The 20858-nt window shown below is 37.8% G+C and overlaps 1 protein-coding gene across 3 annotated transcripts; it reads left to right on the top strand.

Annotated features, from left to right (window-relative positions):
- Window positions 1-6823: 6823 nt before the first annotated feature.
- LOC582978 (centrosomal protein of 126 kDa) lies at window positions 6824-20435 on the top strand. Of its 3 annotated transcripts, XM_030994942.1 has the most exons (10): window positions 6824-7065; window positions 8305-8436; window positions 9367-9524; window positions 9974-10048; window positions 10884-13034; window positions 15231-15356; window positions 16243-16317; window positions 17563-17633; window positions 18376-18408; window positions 19764-20435. In XM_030994942.1, exons 1-10 carry the CDS (start codon window positions 7034-7036, stop codon window positions 19893-19895), a joined length of 2985 nt encoding a protein of 994 aa, XP_030850802.1. In that variant the 5' UTR covers window positions 6824-7033; the 3' UTR covers window positions 19896-20435. The 3 variants fall into 3 exon arrangements, with proteins under 3 accessions (XP_030850802.1, XP_030850804.1, XP_030850803.1); XM_030994944.1 differs by lacking the exon at window positions 9974-10048; XM_030994943.1 differs by lacking the exon at window positions 18376-18408 and having other exon boundaries at window positions 6825-7065; window positions 19764-20432.
- Window positions 20436-20858: the final 423 nt, after the last annotated feature.

Below are 20858 nucleotides of genomic sequence, written 5' to 3'. Positions count from 1 at the left end.
ATTATTCATAAAAAGTTGATAAAATAATTTGTAACATGACACTTAACAAAGATTTGTGCATTATATTTGATTACATTACGAAAATGCTCAATTGAACTAGTTGGCATAATTGTCGGTAATGTAATAACGTCTTATGTGCATTGGGCAACTCATTACATTCATATACATCTAGACATCTATATCCTAGGTTCATTAACGAAAACATGACATCATAATTCACAGGGAAAACACTTTTGCATTCTGGTATCCCCAATCTCTGAGATGTCCAATTGTGTTAAAAGTTGTCATTCTGTTAATCAACCAAGACGTAAATTTCATCGTCTCATGAAAGCCATTCTGAGTGTGTTAAAATGGCAGCGAACAATCCCTTTTGCCTCTTTTGTTGTCGCGATATAAATCAAAGGTTGGAGCCAGCCGTTCAGTTCTGCCATAATGTTTCCGACATCGTCGCCAAAAGTAACCACCCAAGGAAGCCAGCAGGTGTAAAACGAGATCGTCAGTAGAAGCACTGTTACGACACCCTTTCCTGGGAAATGCCACCGCCGATAGACACAGACCCGGGGAGAGCTATCAATGTGTTCGGTGATCCTAGCAGCTACACCAAGACGATGTTTGTGTTGACAAATTACTCTCAAGATAGCGATATTTACGAGTGTGGCCACTGCCAAGACCGTGACCAGAATAACGTGGACAAAAATGTCGATAAAAGTATAAAGCCAGTCGAGATCGTCTGTTGACGTATCGTCGCAATACCAGGCGTAGTAATTAAATGAAAGATGCGACAATGGCAATAATGGAGTGGAAAATAGAACGGATGTCAAGATGATGAAGAAGAGCACTAATTTTACTTTGATGGGCGTTAGAAATATGTGATAACGAAGAGGGCGTGTTATGAGGAGAAGTTTGCAAATGCTGATGAAACAGTAACAGAATAGTTGTGAAAATAATATTGTAAACGTCATGTACGGGAAAATCTTGGAGATGGTTTTACACAAATCCACACTGTCGGAAATGTATGAAATGACATCCCAACTGCACCATGTCACACTCAGACTTAACTGGAGAACGGTTGAAACGCGATACATTAGACGTGTGTTGTCGTCTATCGTTTGCTGCTGTCGTAAAATGATCAAAAGGAAAGCATTAGCGAGCAAGGAGAGGGACAGGTTGACGAACGGCAGAATGACCGTCGGACGATCAAAATGGAATGACGTCGAGTTCATCATCTTCAGGCAAGGAGCATCGAGAACTTGTAACAGCGAATGAAGTTGTTTTGTTGCGATTTGGACGCTAGTTATGCCCAGTGCGTCCACTGATATCCTACAAAATACAATCTGTAAGCGCACGCTTTACCATGAATACATCCTGGAAACAATATGACGATAATAGTGAACGCAACATTCGGATCCAACTATAGCAATCACATTGCAGGTTTAAGTTGTTGAGTTTAGCATGCAGTAGGTACAGTTCCCCTTCCACTTTTGTCTTTCAATCGTTTTTTGAAAATCAAGCTTAAAAGTTATTTTTTGACAAGCATGATGACATTAAGGTTGTGCCACAGATATTCGAACAATAGTCCAACACAATATGTGTGACCTAAATAATACGAATGGCTCTCGTGAGCACGGAAAGACACAAAAGTAATGGTATCCCCCCCCCCCTTCCCTTCGTCCCATTTTCACCGTTTCATTAATAGCGATAATGGTTTAGATACAGCAGCCGTTAATTTAAAGTTTACCGCTCTTGTTCGGTCGATATGGGAACAGTAATTACTGAGATTAAGAAACTAACTTGTCTCCATTGGGGTGCATCATAAAACACGTGTTTGTATTTTAATTGTAATGGAATAGGCCTTTGTCATCAGCAATCAATTTAGAAAAGTGATGATCTGTAGGCTGTAGCGGGGGCAGTAGCTGTTCTGAGAGTATTATCTACCAATGCTGAATGGACCACTTTCAAGCATGTTAAGCGTTTTCTATAAGTGGTTTTGATATCGGCAGAAACAATCAGTTCATTTAACGAATTGGTGAAGAAAAAAATCAAGTAGGCTCTACCGTTAGAAATTGATTGCATACTGTCCAGCTCCAAGATTAGTTAAAAACATGAAGTGCGTCATAATGACGCGTGTTGACGCGTTCACACCAAGGTTTGTCTGAGCCTTGGTCTTAAACGCATCGAAACGCGTCATTTATGACGCACATAAACCTAGGTTTGTCGACAAACCTCCTTTGTGAATTCGGGCTTTTGTGCCCTTTGCATACACTAAGGCGTCATTTCGGGTAACTTAGGACCGTGTCAGCGGCTTACCTCTGACCCGCCAATGATTGTGATATCGTACAAATAGTGAATGCAAAATGAAGAGTGTTTAATCACTAGCGCATAGGATGATTACGTTCACAATCTTTTTACATAGGTAATAACGCAATCTAAATGAAGCCTTGTCTACAATAGCATAAGGGTGAAATCGTACAAAATGTGAAAACAATATAAGTGGAAACATTGCTTTGAATTACTGGCTTAAGTACTACTCGTCTACGTAGGCTACAATGGCGTATTAAAGTAATAAGGTATAAATCAAAATGACGCCTCAGTGACAACTTTGATATAAAGGCTCTTTCTTTCATAGACCTATGGGGCTTCCGATGTGGGTTTAATTCCCAAGTTAAACAAACAATTTCATATAAGGCAGAGGCCTAGTTGTAAAGGGCAATCAAACCATTGTAATAAGTTCATTTGTATGAAAGCAGAACAAAATAAGATACAAAGAATGGCGAAAGTTTGAAATAAATCGGACCAATAATAAGGAAGTTATGAATATTTGAAATTTAAAATCACTAAGTCTATGCAAATCTCATATCGGCAGTTTGGTCACTAGGTTGTGACGTAGTCGCGGGTAACTCTCCCGTTTGTCATGTACAAAAATGTCGTTAATTTATATTTTTATGCTAAGTGCCTTCTCCCTTGGAGCATTACCTTAAAAAAAGCATGGATGCATATTATCAAAGGTCCTCTAAAGAGGATAAACCCTAGTGAGTCATACGTTTTTGAGAATTCGACATTTTAGTCATGTTGTGTGTTGGAACAAATGGCAGTGGTTGTCCGCCACTACATCACAGATACATTACTGATTCAGCAAAATCGAAGAGCCCATACCTATACTGATTACAACTTTCAAAGATAATTCTTTTCCCGATTTCATTAAAACTTTCACCAGTCTATTTCTCTGATTTTGCTGCTTTCCTGTATTAATATATACTAGTAGTTTGCCATCAAGCTTAGGTTGGTTTTTCGTTTTATTATACTGTGTACACACCTACACTTGATGATGTCACTTGTAGATTTCGCGTAAGTAATTCCGCATTCATGTATGGAGAGACTCTGGCCTCATTACAAATTCATCTTTAAGGCAGTCAGAAGGCTTAGCCCCCCCCCCCCCCCCGACTAAAACCCAGGTGAATTCCAAATCCCAAAGAAAGTAAATGGGCAGCTAGGAAAGTTCCTATCCCCGTACTCCTATTTTCATCTTTACCAACTATACAAAGAAGGGCGGCGCCGGGGTGGCGAAGCTTCTTCCAAAGTGGGAGGCACCAACAAAAAGGGGCACTTTCTGGAAAAAGGGCATCTACATAGAGTAAACTCAAAGCCTCATTTTTCAGACATTAGACATTGTTTCGTACCCCTACGTTGTAATCAGTGCACTACCAGGTATAATCATCAAGGTCTTCTCTTCATGTGGTCCATTATACTGCCTCAGCACCATACTTTTCCTGTGTGTGTGATGGTCTCTGATGGTTTTAAGATCTGTGAGGTCCCATTGCTTTTTAGGGGAAATTTGAGGGAGAACATGCTATCAATCGTTTTCGATTAGGGGCATATTGTTAGAAAGGAATATGTCATGTATCAAAAGTAACAAGGGGAACTTATCATATTCAAAAGGAGCATTTTAATATCAGAGGTAAAAAATATGCTTCTGTATTAGGGGAAAGAACATTTAATACAATTAAAGGAAAAGGGGCACGTCTCAAAGTAAATTGGGCACATATTACCAGAGGTGAAATGGGTACTTCTTATAACAAAAGGGGTGCATATTAGGGGTAGTTTCATGGGGCTAAATTATTTGTGGTTAAATATCTGGTGTAACTCACTCAGTGAATGGTATTGTTGTGGGGAATAAGAAGCTGGCAAAATAGGGGTGCAGTCTGTCATGTCTTTATATTTGCGAGCGAGCGAAGTAAGGGAGCAAAAAATTAGACACAGGAAAAAAAAGGCCTATTTATTATTAAAAAGACCCATATCTAAATACCATATAAGAAATTGCAAATACAGAACCACTATCTCTGCTAGAATATCGAAATTCTTTTTCCCAGGGGGGGGGGGGGTACTTTGCACGAAACCGCAGTCCCAGGCCCAAGGTGCCTCCAAGGCCTGTAAAGTGTCCTTGAATGATTCAGTAATGAAATAAAATAAATGCTCCATCGATTAATACTTTTAAGAAGAAAAAAATGAAATTATTTTTATTACAATCATAATAAACCTCATTGAAGTATACGCGTTGTTGTTGTTTTTGTTGAATACAAGATCATTCTCCACTCGCTGACTCAAAATGTAATTTGATATAATCGTGCCTTATCATGCTTATCTCCTTTCTAATGCGCATTTCTCTTTCCTTATCTTCTTCTCAACCCCACATGCAGCTCATCATTTTGTATTATTTTCTGTACCCCCGATCTCTCACTTCTTTTTGGCATTGTGTACTCTTTGTATCATAACCGTGTTCTTCTATCTTTGTCGTGTAAAGTATTGTCTTGTCCCTTTCTTGTCTCTGTTGGCATCCCACTTTATCCCCTATTTTGTAGTTCCTTTTGTAGCTACGGACTTGTTAAATTATTACTCATTATTCCTAAGTATCATTTGAGGTATTCACACTTGTGCAAGCATTGCTTTTTAGTGGACCCCTCTGTTTCCAACATGTATTTCTTTATTTGTTTTAAATGCTTATAATTGATTTGTACGGTTTTGTTTAAAACATGAATAAATTGAAATTAAAATTAAAATGAGATCATCATTCAGATCATCATCTTGGTGTCAGATATTTCGAGGAAATCAAAGAATGTGTAAAATGAAAACAAATAATAGTCAAACAAACAAACAAAAACAAGAAACAAAGAAAAATAAATATAGATTCATGTCACGTTTAAGGTATCTTTGAAATGAAACCAATCAAGGCCCAACCTTTGTTGACTTCTTTTGAAGAAAATGACTATCGATCCAGTTCTAGGTATTGAGACAGTGCAATTCGACCCGGCAAGTTTACTGGTTATATAGGAGAAAATATTTAGACCTCACTCATCCGTGTTGATTGATACATCACTTATATTGTTACATGAAAAGGCTTCTTAGGTGGTTTAGAGATTTTGCTTCAAAATAATTTGTTTAGTTTCTCAAGTCAAGATAAACTGTAAACATGGATTTTAAAGAAGTGAATGCGTTCAGTTTTAGAGAATTAATGACGGGTTCATCATTGGCGACGTGTATTTATGTATTTGGTCCTTCTCAATATATGTAAGCTGGATAATATGAATGTTACTTGAACAGAAGAAAATAATAGGCACATTCGTTACTCACTGAAGCTCAGTGGTGTATCCGGACCCTGGCTAGCGGGGGGGGGGGTGGTCGAGGGGGTCAGGGGCATCCAGGCCAAATATTTTCATTTAAAGTAAGAAGTGAGCGTTTTGTCTTTAATTTTGAAGAAACAAATGTGCCGATAGATAAGACGGATTTTCATCTGACACTCTTCGAAATTGATAATTCTGCGCCAGCTGTATCAGGTAAATCCACCTCTAGCCATTATGAGATGAATATCTTACATTTTTGACCCAGCAGCGTTTAGACAAGACGTTTTTTAAATGGGCAGAAGGGGTATAGGTATATTGTTTGTTGTTCAGGCGGATTGAATTTACATTGTTCTGTACCCCCCCCCCCTTCTATCTCTCTCTCTCTCTCTCTCCCTCCCTCTCTCTCTCTCTCTCTGGAGTTTACTTATACACTCTCACATAGCTAGGTTAACGCTCTTATGGCTCTCGGTGTGAAGTATATGTTTGTGTTGTATTATGGAACACCAACGTGAAAACAAATTTCTACTATAGTCTTTGTTTGTGTTCCAGTCCTGTTGCTCGTAGTATTTTCCTGCTGCTCGTGTTTATAACCATTATTTAGTATTCAGTAGATTCTATCACACCTATTTATGTTTCTTTTCTCTCCGTTTTGTTTTAGCTTAGTTTGTAAGCATTTAAATGTATGCATTATTCTTATGTGACGAGTTTGTTCATTTTACTTTACTTACTTACTTACTTACTTACATTAATACACGATGTTGTAGGTCTAAGCCTGTTCATCGATCCAGGATTCTTCCATGGTTACGGCTATTTGTGGAGGGAGGAGGTTGTGCGACTGTGAGTTGATTGTGTAGTACTAGTAATAGTATACTAGTAACTAGTATTTACTTTCCTAAGATGCAAGACTATAAGTTGGAAAGGTGTTCTAAAAACCCAGGGCCAGACATCATTACACTATGTGTACTCTTTAACTCATAAGCTTCTCATGAGGGACCTTAATTCCACAAGCCTAGCTTTCAACCAAGGTCACCTCATCTTTCTATTGTAACGCCATATTCTGCTAAATTGTTATACTCGTGTGATATTTGTAATGTGTGTTATGAAAGAAAGATAATTAAAACTTGAACTAGTGAACTTATAAAACATACTGCACTACGTGTATACTATACCAAAATTCAACGTAGATGGCGTGTGAACAAAAATATACGTCATCTCATTTGCATAACATAGTTGTGGAAACAGTCAACATGGACGTCGATTGTACCCATTCGGACAGTGATAGCTGACTTGTTTTGGATATTATCTCGTGAAATGTCGATTTGTTGGCGTTTGGAGTACACTGGTCCTGAAGATATTGAAATGTGCAATATGTGTGTTAAAAAAGAATCGTCAAACAGCATCAAATTAACGAATGCACAATGTTGACAGATACAGCTCGAGGATATTACTCGTATCCTTTTCATTCGCAACGGAACGCTATGTGGGTTGGGATGTAAAGATGATCGTAGATGTGTGTCTACTGCATGCTGCACTGTGACTCTGTGAGTGTGATTGTGACTGTCACTTGACTTGAGCTGAGTCAAGACAAGTGTGGGTTTGACTTTGTGTGAAAAGAGATCGAGAACGATTGCGATTGCAGACTATTTAGACGATGATTAGCCATCTGACTATTTCTATTTTGTATTATTGCTTAAAGCTAGAGTCTAATTCTACATTTAATATTTCATTGTAATCTGATTATCTGAGTCAAACTTTTGATAACAATCAATGAATAAATGATACTTTCTAGATCTAGATCTAGCAATTCAACTCCTCTGGGTATCCCGGATACCCAAAAGAAGAAGATATTTTAGAATAGGCCTAGATTGATTGGATACTTCCCGATCAATCTAGATCTAGACTTCTAGACCTATTCTAAAATATCTTCTTCTTTTGCTTCTTACTTTGGTGCAGTCTGTTTCCTTCAATCTTGTTGAAGATTCTAGTAGAAGTTACAACTTTGGGCCCCATTCCTAGAAACCGTCATAATGTCTAACTCTATCCCATTGAAACGTGTGTTATAGAATTAGCACATGTTTCAATGGGATAGTCAAGAAGTTAGACTTATGACGGTTTCTAGGAACGGGCCCCAGGTGTAGTGAGTGTTAGGATACTGTAGGTAACTCCAGGGAGCTCCGCCGCCTTAGGAAAACGCTTCAAACAGTGGGTTGGGGCACATTTTTTTAAATGTACAGAAGTAGTAATTACAATTTTGAATTGCAATGTTTATCAACTCCTCTGGGCATCCGGTCAACCACTTGAAATGATAATTAGAAAAATTCTTTGATGGGTAAAAGGGTGATTCCTCGTCCTATTCATCCAATGTTGTATATCGTCAATTCAAAATGGCAAAGAGAAAGTATGGATGCACAGTCAGCGCAGTATGTCTTCTTTGTGAGAACTAGATGTATGCAAAGTTATAGCTGGATTATCTTATAGTTGAAATTTTCATCCAATACTGATAATTTCAAATTGCATGTAGTCATGTAGAGCATAGATTGTAAAGAGAAAGATAGGGAGAAATACTGTACTGATAATCATATTATTGATGAACTTTGTCAGTGCCTTGTAAATAGAACAATTCAATTTTTAATAGACCCTGTTTGTGTATGTGCCAATTGTTTTTCCTTGACTGGGTTGCTATCACCAGTAATAATAAATATAACATCTTGGAACAAGAGCACTTGACTCGTATGAAAGATGTAGGATCAGAGCATGCAAAGCAGGTTGCTGCCAGGGACCGGGCCAAGAAGCTCTCCGTGGAAACCAATAGGAGACGCAAGTAAGTGGCATGATTGGAAGGCTGTCGTTCAAAAGCAATATTTCATGTACCTCCCCCCCCCCCCCCCCCTCTCTCTCTCTCTCCCCCCTCTCTCTATATTTACATACGTACTTGTATCTTTCTCAGATATACCTTTTCCCCCCTTACCATCCTTTTGCCTTTTCTCCCTTACCATCCTTTTATCTTTTCTTTATCTTTTCTCTTCAATTTTCATGTCATCTCTGGACTACTGTACAAGTATGAACAGTCATAATTAGAAACATTTTTCTGTCTTGTTTTGAGTGATGTCTTTATGGCAACATTTTATTCATGGTACTTTATTTTCAAAGCAATGTTTTCATATTTTAAACAAATATACTTTACACATTATATATTTCTCCTCTCGCATTAATATATATATATGTTACTGCTGGCGCTAATAGTTAGCATAATGGAGAAAGTTCAGGGCCCGTTTTCAATTCCAAACTTAATTTATAAATATGAGTATTTTACTTAGTCTTCGGCTTAGATAAAATACTCAGCTAATTTGGGTATTCAATTAAAACTTCTGGCCAAGTATTTTACCCTAGTTAAGACAGCTCCCTACCAGTCTTAATCCAATTATTTGGAGGCCTTGATTGGCAGTCATGTGGGTTTCTAACGCAGTATCATAACCTGCGCACAATTATATTCGCACGCATTTATTGCGACGCGTTAATTGCATTTGATTGACCATGTGATGTCACAATACTTATCAGTACATGTAAGTATTTTACTTAGATTTTGTCTTACGTATGTAAAAGTCTAAAATGTGATTTGAATACGAGATAAGTAAAGTTCTTAATAGCTTAGCAATTTACTTAGTAAATTTCTTTCTTATTGTAAGTATCAAATTGAATACCGGCCCAGGTATTTAAATAGTAAAATATATTATATGTTGTGTCTCTCCAGAGCTCTTGAAACCAAGAAGAAGCTAGAGGCACAAAGAGAGGCCAAGAGAAGACAAGAAGTGCTTGATGAGAGACGTCAGAAGCAGAGAGAAGCTACCAATCGATTTCAGAGGCAGAACAAAGGCTCTGCTCGCAGGCATCATGACTTTTATCATACAGGTACATTCACTCACACGGCCAAAATCTCCAGGCTTGCCTCCTGACCATGCCTCAAAGTTTTTACAGTGCCTCCATGCTGCCACAAAAAAATACCAGCCTTGAAAGACTTTACCTATCAAACATTAATTTCTAATTATTGAATATAAAAGGGAATGAGGTTAACTCCAATCACCCCTTTGACATTTGCATCTATCATATGCTCAGCTCATCTTCAATCGCGCCTATAGTCAGGATTTCGGAACTTGGTGTTTAATCTTTTTTTTTCTTCCCCCAATGAGTAAAGGATGTTAAAAGAGGGAGAGGGTTTAAATTTAAAATAATGTGAATTATAAATATACATATAGGGTGTCTTCCAAAAGGAATTTGGCATTTTTTTAATATATGCAGATGGCAAATGCCCTCCTAGCTAATAGCCTACATACAATATTGCTTTGATTCATCTCATTCAGCTCCAGCTTATCCTGGTGCCCCCCTGCATGATGGTGTCCACATTGCCAGAGGTTATCACATGGAATCGCCTCAAAGTATGTCGCTATCTCTCTCTCTCCATATTGACTAGAAGTTTTGGAAAATCATGTAAATATAGTCCCCTGTGTTAGAATAAGTTACTTTGCTAAACTTATCTTGGGAACTGGTGATAGACTTATATTTTTTTAAGGGCAGTAGATTCAAGCATGTTGTTTGAACTGGTAAAATGTTTATAATCTTATTATCCCTTAAATATCATTTCTCATTTGCACATATATGTTGCCATATGTTAAATGCATGTATTGTGATGACCAGCTCCTAACCCGTTTGTTTGCTTATTGCTAAATATATAATACATGGTATCTGTAATAATAATAATAATAATAACTTTTACTTATATAGCGCTTTTCGTAAGACATTTATATCAAAGCGCTTTACAATATTAATACAATTAAAACTAAACAGAGTAATGACAAGAAAACAAATATGAAGTGAAATTATGAAACATAAGATAACAAGGTAAGGTAACAATATAAGAACTAGGTAACAATTTAAGAACTAGGTAACAATTTAAGAACTAGGTAACAATTTAAGAACTAGGTTGAATATGCATTTTCCATTAGGTAGGTTTTTAATTTTGATCTAAACTAAGTAATATCAGAGATGTAAGCTATAATAAACTTTCTACATAAATCGTATGGCAGTATAATTTATTTTTCTTCTTGAAAAATATGATTGGATTGGAATGGATTTCATGAGAATATGTTTCCCATTATTACCTATACTAATTTCAATAATCTAATTTAAGAGAGATTGTGTGTGCTATGGGCTAATAGCAATTTGATTTTTTTTTTTTTTATAATTATCTTCTTTTTTCTTCTTTTTTTTAAGGCCATGGAAGTGGAACGCCTTCACTAGATGATGTCCTTCAGATGGTTGGTGTTCCTTCTTCTCTGTCCCTCAAGTATGGACAAGGCTATTCAACCTACCAACACAATGGAACAGTCCCAGTATCCACATACCCCACGACATCAAATTACAGTGGAGCTTATGTAGACAATAATGCGAACATCGCTGCTGGCAGTGAGTCTAGAGGGTATACAAAACCAACACACTCTGCCCTGCAGTCGGTTGCAAAGCAGGGAAGAACAGACTCAAGAACCAGTCTGATTGAGCAAGAAATAGCAGAACAGCAACAGAAGCTCATTCAGCAACAACAGAGGACTTTGCAAGAATTCAGTCAAGCTATTCAGAATGAGGCTAGTAAAGGAGGTAGTGGAAGTGGCCTTCAACGGAGCGAGAGCCTGTCAAGTGTTGATAGTTTGGAGGAACACAGAAGGGAAAGGGAAGATTTGACGCAGAACTATGGGACCAAACAGCATGGGGCGTATGACACTTCAAGTTGTGGAACTGCAGCTCCAAGTTATGGAGTTGCCAATGGCACACAGATTTCCAATAGTCACAGTGTCACACGGCATTCAGAGATTAAGAAAGATCCCAGTAACTTCAGTCTGTATCATAATAATGTTTTGATGAGAGGCAGTGATGACAAAAAGACTCAAGAGGAACAGGACACAAAGCAGGTAACCAGGACTACTTCAAATCCTAGGAATAACTCAGCTTATGATGGCATGCAATTTAATGGGGTTGCCTTTAATGGGATTGTGTCTACTGCCAGTGTTTCTTCTCATAGTGTCACCAGTGGTAAAAAGAATGGTACAGCAATTAGTTCCCAGAATGGTGCAACTGAAAAGAAAACTGTAAGTAATGAAAACAATCAAAAGAAGAGTGATACAGCTCAGGCTTGGTCAACCTCGAATGCCAGTAAACCTCCTATTCATCAACATGTTAGTGCCCCAACAGCTAGCACAAGTCAAAGGTCTAGGCCATATTCAGCAAGGACAACTGCTACTGCAGTTACTGTTGCACCAGCAGTATCATATGCAACAAGAACTCAAGGAGCTGAACCGCAGCATTCAAATGCTTCAGCGGTTACTGCAATAAGAGCGAATGATGGTTACAGAGGAGTCGGTCCTGGGATGCCATATCCTCCTCAGGATAGAAGGTTTGAGGAAACTCCTCAACAAATGATGGCACCAGAGGACTATAGAGCAGAAGAAGAGGAAGAACCTGAAGCTGTGTCACCACCGAAGAGTATCTTAAAATGGCACAAGAGTGAGACCCCTACCAAGGACCGTAAAGCAAAAGGACTGGCAGCTGCAATCATGAAGGATAGTCTGGACATTGGCAAACTGAGCGGAATCAAGTCACCTAAGAAAGGCGTCCGCTGGACAGACTTGACCTACAGTGATGATGAGAGTGTAGAGATGCAAGCGACAACGGAAAACATGGCACCTGCTCGCAAGCCAAGGATGATATCAAGTGTTGATGCAAGGACTGTACATGAAAGGTTAGGTGGTAAGACAGAGAATGTTGTTACTGCCATTCCACCTAGGCCAAAGTCTGGAAATGCAAATAGTGCAAAAGGTAAAAGTAGCATGCAGGTAAAGAATAATCGCTTTCCGAATAGCCAAAATAGCAAACAGGTCGTAAGCGATAAAGACAAAGTGGTTGCTAACAAGGCACCTGTCATTCAGAATGGAATACGATTAGACAAGACACCCACAGACGATGAAATCAACTGGTTGTGGGATAAGGTTAGAACTTGCTTGCATACGCGGGAAGAAGGAGCAGATCTGAAGAATGGCCCTGTGACACAGACACCCAACACAAGGCAGTCATCTAGTGCAAACCAACCCCAGGAACAGAGAATAACGGCCAACCTACGAGTGGCTCCACCATCTAACAAGCCGCGCTTCAGCCAGTATAATGATACTCTCAGAAGGCAAGTCATTGTCCCTCGTTACAGGACTAACAGTGATTCTGGAACCCATGTCCAGCAGACGCCTGTATCTCAGCAACGTCGCCCTCATGTGAGGAGCTCCAGCGCATCAAGGGCTAATGGACAGCGAGGACCAGAGCTAAGCCAACAGGGACCAGGAAGATCTGCTACTGTAGCCCAGCAATATAATAATGCAGACAGTAAGTTCATGCAGAGATCACTAACCTCATTTTTTCTTTACCTTGAAATGAAAATTAAAACACAAATGTACATTAGCTAGTGGTGAAGGTTGAATCTGCATGGTTTAGCCTCGCCTTATATTTGTTATGATATGGAGACTCCATCAGTGTTTAGAGCCTTTTGAAAGATAACTAAATAATCTCATACCATTAATCTACAAATATACTTCTTCTTAATTTAAAATATTATACACTTAACGTTCTGATTTGGCACGCAATACATAAACTTGTTTATTGCTTAAAGATGAAGTTGAGTTCTGGTCATGCGATTGCATTGTGAAAGAAACGTTGTGGAACCGACCAGAAAAGGTTGATCATCTAGCATATAGGAATTTGTGTGTATAAAAGTGTATTGCAAGGTTCTGGAATCATCAAAATGATAAGAAATTTGGCCAAGTCTTGGTAAAATTACAAACACTTGCACAGAAAGATGTATATGTGTACTTTTACAATACTGGGTAATGAAAGTGTGACATGAATGCTTAAAAATGAAACCCTCTAAAATCTGCCTAAATATGGTTCATTTTTAGAGAATGTTATTAATTGTGTATTTGCTGTGAAGTGAGACATAATTACCAACTTGAATAGTTGCTAACTCTGTTATAAAAATATGAATGACACATGCACTTCCATGGTCAGTTTAATCAAAAACCTTGGTGTCCACCATAACAACCGTTACACAAACTTTAAGAATAAATATTCTTACTTACTTACATAATTATTATTATTGATTGATAGTGATACTGTATGTTCTCCTTGAAGAAGAAAATAACTTTAGAACAATTAACTTTTAATTGTTTTCATTTTTCATGAGAATGCACAATGCCATATAACATTCATCACCCAGTCCTCTAGGGTGGACACCAAAGGTTCATCATTTTTTTAAAAATATCTATTTGAATCAAAATTGAACAATTCAATGAATTTTATATACACAATGTGGAAAGCCTTTCTTGTGAAAGATTAGAAAGATTATAAATGAAGTTTTCTAAACAAAATTGTATTTTGTATTTTTCATATAACGCGTGTTATGGGTGGACACCAAAGAATTTTTAGAATTTCAAACATGTGCTGTTTTTTTAACTATTACATTTCAAGCTTCATCTTTTTTTAATTGATTTGATCCATGGAGTTCTTCCAAGAAATAAACTGGGAATTGTCAAAGTTGTTCATATAATGTGCATTCATCATGCAGAAGCACCAAATGAAATGCGTGTACATGGTGGACACCATGCATAACAACTGTTACAAGATGTGAAATATTGTGATTATGAAAAAACTTTGCCACGCAACCTAAGATTTTTAATGACATGAGCATAAATAGATTCAGCACTTACTACCAGACAATAATTGAACATCAGATAGTCATACAAATTTAGAGAATACCCATTACCAGGAACTAGGTTTTTTCATGTCACGTTTTGGTGTCCTAAATAGGGCAACAAAATGGGTTTCACCTTACATAAAAATTTAAACCAGGGGTTTTGAAACACAACGTTATTTAAGTTATCTCCACTACATATCTGCATTAAGACATGGACAAAATTATCACCATAGAATACTCTTTTATTTTTATACTTGGATCTGAAATATCCATGGTGAAATCTCTCCAGTATCATAAAAATACACATATGGGACTATACGAACACGTGGCATAAAAAGCCGGCCCCCCGATTTTTACGATGTTACATGCATATTTAGAATATGAAGGCATTTGAAGAGCCATGCTTTTCAGGGAACATGTCTTAACTGATGTTCTTCCATACTTGCATAATAAGAATGAGTAATATTCACAAATTATTTTTCACCTCTTCCCAGAACTCAACCTTCTCTTTAAACAATTTTCCTTCACTTTGTTAAGGTCAACTCACATACCTGTAGTAAACACATTGGCCCGAATTCACAAACCTCCTTTTGTTTCGACAAACCTCCTTTTGTTTTTTACAAGGTTTGTAAAAACGCGTTGAAACGCGTCGTATGACGCACATAAACCTTGGTTTGTCGACAAACCTCCTTTGTGCATTCGGGCCACTATTGTTGTTTGTGTTGAACCAATGTACATAAACAACTTGACGTGAGGACAATTTATTTCTATCAAAGAAACTGATGGATTTTTCCCCCTTGTCTGACTATGTATTTGTTTGCACTCTCTTACAGTCACAGAAAGTTTGATGACCTTCCAGCAGGCAGAGCAGATGGTACAGCAGAATGCAGACGATTCAGATATCGTAGCCATGTTGGATCAGCAGAGACCCCATCATCAGGCTCATCATGAGCAGAAAAGTAAGAACAAAGACTTCACAAAGTTCTCTCAATTGCCTTTGGTGATGTCTCACATGAATTGAAAGTTCGTAATAAGGGAGTTTACGATAAGCACAAGGTACAAATGACCCCAAATATCCACAGATCTTTTACACATGGAGAAGTTCCACTTTGAGAATCTTGGAATAATAACTGCCAAAGTCCTAGTTGTGCTTCATGAATACCTTTTGTTTGACCTCCTGAAAAGAATACTTCCACCTGCATATCATAAAATGTACCGTTGGTGCATAAATGAATAATGTTACATAACTTTCATGAGCGCATATCCAGTACTCATCTCTGTGGGTTTTACCATTTTTGTATAAATGGCCTTTATCTACCCATGCGCAGATTGTATCTGTAAACTGGCTGATTTGAGTAATAGAATACGGCAGGGGCGTACGCGGGGGGGGGGGGGGGGGGGGGGGGGGGGGTTTAGGGTAAAAAAAAATAAACCCTTCAGTTTTTTATGTGTATGTTTTGATTTGATTTGATTCCAACGGAACAAAATGTCAAATTTTCAAATTTCAAGACCCCCCCCCCAAAAAAAAAAGTGTCCCCCCCCCCCCCACTTATTCAGCGGCTGGCTGAGTCGTTGCAAAATTTTGGGTCCGATTTTAAAACCCCCCTTGGAAAAATCCTGCATACACCACTGGTATACGGTATACAGACTGATTTAACACCTAATTTCTGTATCGCTTCAATTAGTACCCTTATAAGGCAAGATGAGCTTGTCGTTCTCACCAGATGGGGGCAGAGGCTTATCCTGCAGAGTAACACAAATGTAGAAACTTTTTTCTTATGGAGTATCCTTTCATTATTACTGGCCATTAAAGTTACATACATGTATCTATATTTATAATTTCAGTACATCCGAGTGCACTTTCCATGGAGGAGGCCAAGGTATTGGAGTCCTTAGATCGGCTGAATGCAAGACTTAAGAGTAAGTATTTGAATAATGGGATTTAAATCTAATCATTCTGTTATTTTAAACTCTAGGGCCACAAAGGAGGTTTATAGACAAACCTAGGTTTATGTGAGTCATATGAAGCGTTTCTAAACCTTGGTCTGAAACGCATCAAAACGCGTCATATGACGCACGTAAACCTAGATTTGTCTACAAACCTCCTTTGTGAATTCGGGCCAAAGGGTATAAACTATGACACGCATGTACATTAGTGCCTGCATAGTACCAGAAAGGTGATAACTTCACAATTAACTTAAATAGATTGCAGCTAGCCACAGATAATATTCAAGCAACCCATCCTTGGAGAAAGACAAATTGCATGGATAACCTATATTCATCTTTTCTTTTCATTCACTCTACAAAGGATTATGCATATGTAGGAAATATACAGTAGGCTTACAGTTACACCATGTAAGAGAGGGGAGGACTGGGGAGTCCTGAGAAAGGACCCTTTCAGAACTACACACACACACATAAGATGATTACCAACAATCCTTTTTAGGACTCGCCAGTCCTCCCCCTCTCACATGGTGCAACCGTAATGCAGGTGTCATTTGTAAGACTCACCTTTTGACCCCCGGGGATGGTGCGTCATGGTTGCGTCATGTTCCCCAAAATCGTGACGCACAGTACCGTCATGGCCGCAAAATGTCCGTCACAATACTGACCCATATGTGCGTCATAGTAAGTCACTTTACCATGTTGCGTCATTTGGTGTGTCAATGGGACTGTCACTTTCTCCAAGCAGAAGTGTTTCTCAAATGTGCGTCATTGGCTAGTCATTTTCATGAAATGGTGTGTCATATGTTTGACTCAAATGTGCGTCGATGGAATGTAATGGTGTGTCACTTTCTGTGACGGAAGGTGCGTCATGGTATCAAAATGTACGACTCACATCGGTACAATGACGCACCATTCCCGGGGGTCAATAGGTGCGTCTTACAAATGACAAGTGCATAAGCCTACTGTATATCTACATCACCATGCAAACCGATGCTTATAAGGAACATCTATGTAGGAGATGTTTCATTGATGTAGCATTCATGTCATGATATTGTTCAGTTCTATTAGACGAGCATAACCTTACATTAGGGCTAGAACCAGTTCACCAAAGATCCTACAAATACAAAAAATGTAATTCTCCATGTCCAAGCTGCTTATATCAATCATTTTAACAAGTGCGATATATTTCAATATTTTGTTTAATTGTTGTTTTTCTAGCTGTCACTGCTGACATGAATGGATCCTTCAATCCCATCTACCCTGTAATGCCACCCAGACCGCCACAACATGTAAGTATGGATGCTTGTTAAGTCTTTTATCAGTTGAGAGTAGACTGATACATTTATATTACCCAAGTGTTAAGAAAATGTTATAAGCTTGTTATTGAACTGCATGTAAACTTATGGGTTAGATTCCTAGGTGATTGAGGAAGGATAACTTCAATAGAAGGCTATTATTGCACTGACTTTGTAAGAAAAAGAAAATGAGGTTATTTAAGGACCACAGTCTTAAATACTGATTGCTATGCTCTTTCATGTAAAAGGATAAATTGTTTGCACAATAGTATGTTCCTGTGTTAATTTTACCAGAATGATATGGCTCATGAGATAGAAAGTAAGAATTTATATGAATTTCTCTCTTTGTGAAGAGGATTGACCTTCAAGTTACATAAATATCTGTTTCAACATTATTTTCGTTACATCATAACATTAATGAAGCATGAAACCTAATAATGTAATTATATAGTTTAGAATATATCTAGTCTATATTTATTAACCACCAAGTGATTGAAAAAGTTCTGTATGTATTTTACATGGCACAGTTGGAATACGATGTCTATATCGAAAGTATGCATGTAGTCCTTGAATTGCAGTTGATTCACTATTTCATCCTTTTTATTATCACTTAAAACACTTATCCATCAAATGTATGTACTTTACATCAGGAAAGCTTTGCATAATCATTAGTGATTCATGGCATTGTATGTTTTCATCCTTACATCATTTTTGCTTTCATTGTTACCCTCATTAGACAACCCTCAAAGAAGACTTAGATGATGTAAATGTAAGCTCTTTATTCATTGAGTAGTACGGTAGTTTTTGTGATAAAAACGTTCAAGTAGAGCAAGTTTTGTGATCCATCACTTTTAGCCATAGTACAAGTAGTTTCTTTTCCTTTTTTTTCAAGATTATGAGAAAACAAACCTTGCCTATTTTTTTATTTTTGTTTGTGATAATTTTCTTGTAGTTGCATGTGAAATGTTTCAACAGAGTCAGAATCCCATAAGTGCCTAATCCACTCTCAATCTCTCTCTTTCTTCTAAACAGTGCCTGTTTAACGGTACATTTATGCTTTGTGTGATTGTGAATGTTTTATTCAGAACACTTACTAAATGTATTTTTTCTTTATTGTGTAATTTTCAATGTAGTATTAGGTACTTGCTGTTTTTTTTAATGAGATGTGGAAAAATAAACTTGAATAAACTAGAATATAACTGCTCTTCAATCCGATGCAGTAGAGACCCATACTTAGGTTGCATACACCCGTAAAAATGTCATAAATATAGAAAGTTAGTGATATCACAGAGGTCATCATGTTTAATATGTAATTAGAGACATCATAAATATTTAATTCTATAGATTTCATTTCACCATTATGTTGCATGTATAGATGATAATTTTATCTCTGTGATGTGTATATTCTGCTAGTCTGTTTTGTGTCATTACACTTTTGAGTGCAAATAGTATGTTTAGTAGCATGTTAGAATGCCAAAGTACATGTACATGTAGGTATCAAGTTTATTACTACTATGCCATAGAGTGTGCTGGTTGTATCGAGTATGTTGCTCATTTTTAAAACAATCCATTCTGTATGTTCATTATATGTTATTAACTCATCAACTACAGTCAAGCCTGTCTATAGCGACCACCCAAGGTAAACACAAAAAAGTGGTCTTTGTGGACAGGTTGCTTTAGTACTGACATGTTTCAATGAGAAACCATTTTCAAGGGAAACAAAAATGTCCTTGTTGTAGACAGGTGGTCACTAAAGCAGGTTTGACTGTATTGAATTCTCCTATTCCCATAGGCTATGTACAGGAATGACCCAGTTCCCTTAGCCGATGGGTAAAAAAGATTGGATAATAATGAAATAAATGAAATAACGGTATATTATTACAACTGATTAAGTACATGTATATGGAACCATGAGACTACTCCGGATATCATAGTCTTACTCTGAAGACAGTTTCCTCTTTTGTTTCTTACATTCATTTCCAAACCTTATAATTATTTGTAATTATACATTGTTCAATAGTTGTCAGAGTATTTGATTGCCTTCATAATCATAGCGTCTCGATAGCAATCTTTTAAAACTTAAGTCTTTTTTGTATCTTCTATAACTTCTTTTTATTTCTCCAGACTCCAGGGTTCAGAGGTCACCGTCCTGTGAGTTCACGACCCGGTGCAAATGGGGTCACGAGACCAGCAAGTCACAGATCGAGGGCCCAGTCTGCTGACAGGAGTAGTGTGAGGATGGGGCATCACAGATGAGCAGACTTACCTACCTAGAGGAATGTAAACTCAAAAGCTCTACCAGTGATGGAGGTCGGATGGATCATCTAGCTCTTCTAGTTTCTAGTGGTATCCTAGCTGGTGCTGATTTACAGGGCCTTGATCGTGCTTGCTACCTTCCCATTAATGGTTAGCTACCCATTCAGAGTCACCTATGGGAAGCTCTGACTCTACCAAGTCTCTATCGGTAGTGTAGACCAGAAAGGGTCATCAGAGTCTGTGACAATGTTGCTTCGCTCACAAATTCCATCTTGCTGAGCCAGGCTCCCATCCATTACATTGAATCCCTTTGGCTGTCCAAGCTCCATATACACCTACATAAGGCTTACATGGTCGGCGACTCCCTCCACCCCTCCCCTTTTAGCTCTCTTCAAAAGCTGATGATATAATGTGTAAGGTTCTACACATGAATGTCAGTATAGCTCCAGTGTACTTCATCTTCTTCATCTCCATTTCTAAGATGAGAGAAGGTAGAGTATTCGGGGCCCGGGCCGGTTTTCAATTCAATACTTAAGTTTGAAATATTAGTATTTATAAGATGATGACGTGGATCCTAATCAAATGATTGGTTGAAAGCGTACATGTGACCATGCATTTTTTTGCCTAACACGTAATTTGGATAATGACTGGTCATTATCCAATGGTAATGACCGGTCATTATCAAGATCATGTTATAAAACATCATTTTACAAAACAAATAAAACATAATCTTATAAAACAAATAATACACATCATTTGGTTCGGGCATTAGTAAAGTTACCCACACTTGGTACCTTCAAAACAGTCCAAACGACCTTGGCTATTGCCTTGGGCGTGTTAGACTGTTCCAAAGGTACCTTGTGTGGGTAATTCTTACTAATGCCCTCACTGCTGTGTATTATTTGTATATTAACTATGGTTGTGCCCATTACAGTGTGTGCCAGTTGTACTGGTCATGCCATT

This window comes from Strongylocentrotus purpuratus, unplaced genomic scaffold, assembly GCF_000002235.5.
Source record: "Strongylocentrotus purpuratus isolate Spur 01 unplaced genomic scaffold, Spur_5.0 spur5_scaffold_21, whole genome shotgun sequence".
NCBI lineage: Eukaryota > Metazoa > Echinodermata > Echinoidea > Camarodonta > Strongylocentrotidae > Strongylocentrotus > Strongylocentrotus purpuratus.
This window is presented reverse-complemented; position numbering and strand designations above follow the sequence as displayed.

Bases quoted from the DNA above. Each gene is read 5' to 3' on its own strand.
- LOC582978 (XM_030994942.1), top strand. From the start codon at position 7,034: ATGTTGACAGATACAGCTCGAGGATATTACTC. The intron at 9,525-9,973 runs GTACATTCACTC...CATCTCATTCAG, and splicing joins TCATGACTTTTATCATACAG to CTCCAGCTTATCCTGGTGCC. The intron at 13,035-15,230 runs GTAAGTTCATGC...ACTCTCTTACAG, and splicing joins GCAATATAATAATGCAGACA to TCACAGAAAGTTTGATGACC.